This window comes from Primulina eburnea, chromosome 4 (assembly GCF_022965805.1).
Source record: "Primulina eburnea isolate SZY01 chromosome 4, ASM2296580v1, whole genome shotgun sequence".
Taxonomy (NCBI): Eukaryota; Viridiplantae; Streptophyta; class Magnoliopsida; order Lamiales; family Gesneriaceae; genus Primulina; species Primulina eburnea.
In genome coordinates this window covers 42,983,145-42,991,104 of record NC_133104.1, presented here as the reverse complement: position 1 = coordinate 42,991,104, position 7,960 = coordinate 42,983,145, and the positions used below count along the sequence as shown (strand labels likewise).

Here is a 7,960-nt window from a genome sequence, read left to right as displayed (position 1 = left end):
ACAAACATTATATAAATTCATCCGAATGGATTCTAAATATATGTGGAATAATCTAATTATACATGCATCATAGCATATATAAAATAAATCAATTGCATGATCTTATTTTATGGGATTATTAAAATGTTAGGTGAATCAAACCACCATATGTGCCATTAGTACTATGTCCGATAAAGCATGTATAATGAAAAACCTACAACATAGGCGTACTAAATTAGTTCGCAATGCAGCGTAGAATAGGGGATAATCTTAATTATTTTTGTAATAATAACTACGTACGAAAGCTAGATCCGAACCAAAAAATTAAAAATAAAATGAAAATCACGATCTTAATTATAAGCTAGCTCACGAGTTCAAAGTTTAATTTTGAACCCACAAAAAAAATTTATGAACATGTTCAGCAGCTTATTGAGTTCATGATTGTATAAAATTAACCTCGATATATTATATATATATATATATATATATATATATATATATATATATATATTATTCGTGATAATAAAATATTTTATTTTATATAATTAAAATATTTTTGGAACAAATAGCCAAATATCCATGAGTTTATGCACAAGTGTATTGAAACATATAATTAAAGCTCGAGTTCAAATAAAAAAAATAAGTTGGATCCGATTCGAATCTAGTTAGCTCGACCAAGATTATGGACGAGATCATTTGCTACATTTGATGTTATAAACTGTGTTATAATAAAACAAGCCGAAAACTTAGATAAAGAGAGTCATGTTCTATTTTTTCGGTGTTTTAGTTTTTATTGGTGATAGATATAATATCATGTTAAGAGAGTAAATTTTAAATTTCTAATCAATTTGACAATTTATGTTGAAAAAAAAATTGATTTCAATCCGACTATGTTCTACTCTTCTCTGATTTATTCAATGGTCCAGTCAAATTCGGTGCAACCCATTTCATTTGGACTCATTTTGGATTGAATTATGTACCAAGCTCATAAATCCAGAACCGTTGTAATCTAATATGCTTCGAATTAGTTTGATTCTATTATTTTACAATTCGAAACCTGTTAAACATGTCCTATCCGGTCTAATCCACTTTTGTGTGTGTGTGTGTATATATATATATATATTATAATATTATTATATTTTTAATTTGGGGCCTGAAATTCCAGATCTAACCCTATCTGGCAGTAGCAAAACAAACCAGGTATGGAAAGCAAGAGAAAAGCCCTTTCGTCGCAAGCTTTCCATTCTTCATCTCGAAATTTACAGTAGAATAAAGTGCGGTTCCTACGCTCCTACAATGCCGGAACTACCGGAGGTTGAGGCGGCGCGTCGGGCCATTGAAGAGAACTGCTTGGGGAAAAGGATCAAGAACTCGACTGTGGCCGATGATCCTAAAGTCATCGACGGCGTGTCTCCGTCGGACTTCGAGGCCTCGATCGTCGGGAAAAGAATTGTCGCTGCTCATCGCAAGGGCAAAAACATGTGGCTCCAGCTCGATTCCCCTCCTTTCCCCTCGTTCCAATTCGGTACTGTTGTTATTTGCATTTATGGAGCCTGGTTGGGGCACATTGTTTTCCGTTGTTTTCAAAGGCTTAGATGATTCACGATGATGCAACTTTTTGTTCGATAACGGCATAAGTAGAAATTGTACTTGACTTCGATCGAATTTTGTGCTAATAATTTAATTAACAGTTGCACAGTTCAGGTCCCTACCGATACTTGGGAATTGGGATGTCATTGCAGATAATATAGTCTCGCGACTCATGCATGCACTGAGAATAGAAGAGTATAGGAACTCTTGCTATGCATTATTTGTGTACAGTAGTAATTTTACTCTAGAACGCTTACAAGTGCTCTGGTAGTTTCGATTCTGCAAGCGTTCAAATTGAAGTGATTCTACTCTTTATATTCGTTACATGCATTAGACGAGTTTATTGCATGCATACATATTCTTACTTTCCAAGTTCAAATTGAAGTTTAGAATCTTTATATTGATCATAAGGTTTTCCCTTAATTGTCGAGGATGGTATGATAATTTGCTTCTGAGAAGTTGCTGGCAGTTTTATGCTGTTTTGTTGGAATGAAATTCTTATAGAATTCAGTAAATCCTGCTCGTCAGGAGACCTCAAGTTCTGGTTTGGTTTAGTATGACGTGACAGTTCAGCGTATAGGTTTTCAGGCTTTGTAGTTTGGCGAAAATATTTTAAGTTTCCGATCTTTCCGAAAATCATTTGGGTAACTGTAATAATGAAGATTTGTAATATCACACATTGATAAATCAAAGAAAGATTTTATCTCTTAAAGAAACACTAATTCTTTGGGATTCTAACTGATGGTACAAAGATAGATTTTGAATTCTTGAAATGCCTGTCCTGTGTATTCATTCTTTTCTATCATTTTTTGGTGGTAGTTTTGGGTTTTGATATATTTCAGACCTGTTTCTTGTAGACACATTTATGTGGAGACACGATGAATATTTACATCCATTGGAACTTGATTCACCTTTTGTTCTATGTGAAACGTGGAAGCTTTATGTCGTTTTATGAAATGAGATTATAAAAGAAAAAAAGAACTACCGATAAAGGAGATAAGGGGAAAAAATCTGCCATATTTTTTATTTGATTTTATTTCTCTCTGTTCGGTCCATCTTCTATCTTTCTGATTATCCTCTTTTTTGGAGTCAGTGTTCCTTAAAAGTAGTAAAAGCTAAAGATCAGAAACCAGTAACTTATTGAAATTCTTGGCAATCTTTTTCCATGATTATAATGGTGAATGAATTTATTTTGTCTCTCTCATATAGCAAGATGGTGCTTGTAATGGCTTCATCCTTTAGTGATATTTTTATGTCCTTTCAAATATTAAATTGGAATTACGAGCTTGGCTGGCTTTTGAAATTTTTCTTGAATTGCATTTTATAGGAATGACTGGAGCTGTGTACGTAAAGGGCGTTGCTGTTACGAAATACAAGCGGTCGGTGGCAACTTACTCATGTGAATAGATATTTGTGATAATACAGCAGTTATTAATTCATTGACCTAGCTGCTAGAGTTTTATTGCTGAGATATATGATTTAATGATTATTTTTACTAGTATAAATGTGGAGCAGTTTCTTATTCAAATGTTGTTCTTAATATTTAAGAGGAGTATTTTTCTCATATCATTGCTTTGAATGCATAACTAATCGATAAATAAAAATAGATACGAGCCGCTCGGAAAGTCATAGCCATGGGAATTTTCTCCAAATAAACAAGAATTGACTGTTATGTTGGCTTATTACACTTTATTTTAAAGACAGATAATAGCTGTACTGTCCCAAGTTTATCTTTATAATAATAGATGGAGGCAAATATCTTGTAATTGATTTTTCACATCTCACCCACCAACCTTCCTAATGGCAAATTATTTGTTTTCTATATTGACTGGTACAAAAGAAACTACTAGTCCCTTTCCTCTTCACTCTTGTACCATTTCCTCTTACATAAATTCCTCTCAAATCCCTTCTCATTTTGCATTAGTCCAACATAGATAGCAATCTTTATTTATTTTCTTTTGGTGTATAAAACCCCAATCAATCCCACAAAAGGAGTTAAAATTAGAATGGCCATAATATCTCCAAGAAAGCTTAGGTATGATCTCCACTCTCATTCTTGCCAAGAAAACTCGAGCACCACCACTCCATTAGTCGTATCTGTTCTTGCTTCTCTCATCGAAAGAACAATGGCTAGGAATGAAAGGATAGCCAAGAATCTCAATTTATTATGCTATTGAAGGTAACGGCATACTCTGCTTCTGACAGGTCAGCGGTGAAGGATACAGATGAGTGGCCTTCTAAGTATTCCAAGTTCTTTGTGGAGGTGAGGTTTCCTATCCTCGGTGTACTGGAGCTGTCACCGCTGTTCATATAAAGTTAAAGAATAGAAGAAAAGTAGGCGTGTTTAAGTATCTACATGTTATATGAGTATATGCACCTAAGCATTGTGGTATATATGTGGTTTTTTCCTTATTGACATGCAGAATTTTACTGTTTGGGTGTTCCTGCTTGCTGGATATTGGTAGAAAACTGGATCATGCATGATGTACCTCGTTCTTGTACTTCTAAAATATGTGATTCCTCTATGTTGTGGTTCAGCTAGATGATGGTTTGGAGTTCTCTTTCACTGACAAAAGGAGGTTCGCCAAAGTTCGCTTGCTTGACGATGTAATGTATAGCTGCTTGCAGCATTTTGTTTTCATTCATGGAACTTGGTTTACTAAGAAACTATTGTTATGGAAATCCTTGCAGCCTGTTTCTGTTCCCCCGATCTCTGAGCTTGGTCCTGATGCATTACTGGAGCCCATGGCAGTAGATGAGTTCTGTAACTCGCTGAGCAAGAAGAAGATTGGGATAAAGGCTCTTTTACTTGACCAGGTATAACCATTTTTCTCATCTCCTTACTCTTTGGAAACTGTGAATATGCGAGCGAGTTGTGGAGGTTTTTTTTTATAAAATCTTTGTAAAATGAACCCGAGCTGTAACATTATGAGAGGGTTCTTTATTTTTTCTGGGACGATGGACTTAACAAAGTCTTTTTGTAGCGTTCCAAGCATTTCAAAATAATCCGTGTTCATAAAATGTGTATATATTGTTTGTATAAGGAGCATTGTCATCTTTATACAAAACCCATTTTCATGGAGGCCAATAAACCTCTCTTTGTATCAAACCCACTTTACTGACTCAACATTGTTGCAATCAATTATGAGAAATAATTGGGATCAGACTACCAAGTTGACATACTGCTGCCTGGAAATCAACCCAAGGGACTGCATAGATATCCTCTTATCACTGGGCATACTACCCGATCATGTTTGATCATGACTTGGGAGTATCGCACCACCACCCCACTACACTAGAATCTCTTACAATCGGGGTTTTTTTTTTGAGAACTTACACTTTTTTTCTGTGCGGAAGATGTTTGATTTTGAAATTTAGTTTGGTTTGACAAAATGTTGTATATGCTGGCATAATTCTGTAGAATATGATATAAAAACCACATCTCTTTAATTTGTGTGCGTAGAGATCCTCTACTTTCGATGACCGATGGATTACCCATATCAATGTCATTTTCTTATTGTAGCATTTCTTTTTTTCTTACCCATATTGTAGCGTTTCTTAGCTTTAGCTGAACAACTTAAAAGTTCATTGTGCTTTTGAACCTGTAGGCATGGAGAATATTTATTTAATATTCATATCTATGAATAAATTGCCATTTTGTCAGCCGGTTGTACTGAGGCTTGAGGCTGATTTCTTTACAGAGTTTCATCTCAGGTATTGGCAATTGGATGGCTGATGAAATATTATATCAAGTTAGTGTGCTCCTCCATCTGTTTTACTTTCCATAAATACCGACTTACATTGCTGCTTAAGTATCTTTAAGTTTGTGCATTCAATTCCAACTGGATTCCTCCAAATTTAACTCTAGATTGTTCGTGTCAAGTAAGTTTTGGGATATTCTTAGGTCTTAGCCAAAAATCTCCCAACTCCACAAGGTGTTTGCATTTGTTTTGTACTCCTCTCCAGGTTCGATGTTAGAAATCAAATTTAAGGATTGTGAAACCATCAATTATATTTTATGACCTCTGCAGTTACCAATTTGTTTTTCAAAATTGTGTTTAACCAGATGTCTCTCCAGTTAATTAAATAGACCTAGTAGCGTTAGTTTTATCCAATTTATTTTGTATTTGTATAACAGGCAAGAATCCATCCGCAGCAAAGTGCCTCCAGCATGTCCAAAGAAAACTGCTCTACATTGGTCAAGTGCATTAATGAGGTTAGCAATTGTATTTGAATCTGGTCTATTCTCTTGTCAGTAAAATTTCTTCAATCATGCATCAAGTGTGGCTGTTCCTGGAGATGGCACTTCAGGTTACAAACTCTGCTGTTGGATTTGATGCTGATAGCCTCTGTTTCCCTGTCGAGTGGTTGTTTCATTTCCGATGGGGTAAAAAGCCTGGAAATGTTAATGGTAAGATGTTTTTGTCATATATTGCCAATTTGACACCAAAGGTTTCCTTTACAGGTGATTAAAAACTCTGTTGAGGTTGGGGCAGACAGTAGTCAGTTCCCTAGTAATTGGATTTTCCATTCCCGGGAAAAGAAACCTGGCAAGGCTTTTGTTGATGGTTTGGCCCTTCACAATCCACGCATTTTTACTGTTGGATATACATTCTCATATGTTTTGAAATTAAAATATGAATTCTTGAGTTGTACTTTTGTATTGCCGAATGCCTATTCTTTTTGTGCAAAAGCTCAAAACCTCATTTTTCTTTTTCAGGAAAGAAAATTGAATTCATCACTGCTGGTGGCAGGGTATGCATTCTTCAGGACATTGCGATAAATTATGTTTTGTTTTGGACATATTTTCTCAAGATTTCTGTTTCTTCCTTTTTTTTTATTTTTTGTTTCAGACAACTGCGTACGTGCCAGAGCTGCAAAAGTTGTGTGGCGATCAGGCACTGAAAGAAGCCGGTAAACCATCTAAAGGCATTGATCGTGGAAATCCTGATGATGATGTTGAAAAGTTAGGAAATGAGGACGAGGCTACAAATTCGAAAGTTGTGAAATGTACGAAGATTAGTGGAGCCAAGAACATCTCGAAAAAGTGGAGCTCAAAGGCTGAAAACTCTGATGACAAGTACTCGATGGAAACTAGTAGAGCTAATAAACACCCAAAGAAAGAGTCGAGCGCAAGTGTTGATGACTCGGTCAATGATAAAGATGGTGATGCTAAATCTTTCAAGAAAATAAGTAAAGCCAAGAAACCCTCAAATAAAAAGTTGAGTCCAAAAGTTGAGGGCTTAGATAATTACGAAAACGACAGTGACACCGTTGATAGATCTAAGAAAACAAGAGGGGCTAAGAACCCTAGGATCCTGAGAAAAACCAACGAAGACAATGAAAATGAGACAGAAAATCAAAGGAAGCAAACTAGGGGAAAGAACTCTGCGAAGAGAAATCGAGAAGAAATCAATGACTATGAAGATAAAGTTAATGAAGAGATGAACGGAAAACAGATGAAGTGAAGGGTGCATCATCAGCAAAGAAAGTGGTTGCGTCCAGTCAAAGTCGGAAGCAGCAGAGGACGAAAGCAATATAATTTCTGCAAATGTTACTTTTTGTGTATGAAAAGCACTGCTCACGTTTTGCAAGACACGATATGTAGAAAATGTGAGTTATTTCTAAGCAATATTGCTATGCGTTTTGAATGTATTTAGAATGACCGAATCCTTTTGCTTGATAACCCATCTAAACTAGCTTCAGTTATCTTGTTTGATTTGTCATCTGGCTCGTGGTCGTGCCGAAGTTTATTTTGACATATTCTCAGATTTTATCAACGTTTCTTTTATATGTTCAAATATGTGCCATTAACTTAGGCTGTCAAGACATCAATTTCCAATAATCTTCAATTATCAGTCTTCCTAAACTACCTGGTTTTAAGCACGAGAAACTACGTTGTACAAAATACAACCTATATTTCAGAATGAACAATTCAATTCTGTTAGAAAGAATATTTTCTCTATTATTAAATGAGATCTCTCTATAATAATAAGTTTCTTATGTTATAAGTAAAATATATCAAATTTTTTAATCCTAAATATCCTAATAATGATATTCAAAGACTATATTTGACTTGGTTAGCAATACTATTCTTGCCCCAGCCTGGGTTCCATCACTTCCAAGTTGCCATATTTCCATGCATATTGACTGCAGACTGCAGAGAATGATTTGTTGCTGCAAACTGTTAAAAGAAATATCATGAGTGATTGAATGTTCAAATTTCGTGAACGTGCAGTGCATTATTAGATGGGTTTTTATTCAATCAGTTTATGGCCATTGGTTGATATTCTAACTCGGCCTTTCTTCTCTGAGAGATCATCTCAATTTTGTATGGAAGAAACTTAACTCCGAGAAAGTGTCGGATGGTGTAGGCTCTGACAATGCATCG

General features: G+C 35.3%; 1 protein-coding gene across 5 annotated transcripts; it reads left to right on the top strand.

The window, feature by feature from the left end:
• The first annotated feature begins 1,132 nt into the window (after positions 1-1,132).
• On the top strand, positions 1,133-7,278 carry LOC140829245 (formamidopyrimidine-DNA glycosylase). 5 transcript variants are annotated; one of them, XM_073192310.1, is made up of 11 exons: positions 1,133-1,504; positions 2,897-2,948; positions 3,775-3,832; positions 4,108-4,176; positions 4,261-4,386; positions 5,271-5,321; positions 5,708-5,785; positions 5,881-5,973; positions 6,035-6,137; positions 6,290-6,324; positions 6,423-7,278. In XM_073192310.1, exons 1-11 carry the CDS (start codon positions 1,276-1,278, stop codon positions 7,035-7,037), a joined length of 1,509 nt encoding a protein of 502 aa, XP_073048411.1. In that variant the 5' UTR covers positions 1,133-1,275; the 3' UTR covers positions 7,038-7,278. The 5 variants fall into 5 exon arrangements, with proteins under 5 accessions (XP_073048411.1, XP_073048408.1, XP_073048409.1 ...); XM_073192307.1 differs by lacking the exon at positions 5,881-5,973; XM_073192308.1 differs by lacking the exon at positions 6,035-6,137 and having other exon boundaries at positions 5,881-5,980.
• Positions 7,279-7,960: the final 682 nt, after the last annotated feature.

Excerpts from the sequence above, each read along its gene's own strand:
- LOC140829245 (XM_073192310.1), top strand. The coding sequence starts at position 1,276 with ATGCCGGAACTACCGGAGGTTGAGGCGGCGCGTCGGGCCATTGAAGAG. Across the intron at positions 5,786-5,880 it reads TGGTCAAGTGCATTAATGAG|GTTACAAACTCTGCTGTTGG; the intron begins GTTAGCAATTGT and ends ATGGCACTTCAG. Across the intron at positions 6,325-6,422 it reads TCATCACTGCTGGTGGCAGG|ACAACTGCGTACGTGCCAGA; the intron begins GTATGCATTCTT and ends TTTTTGTTTCAG.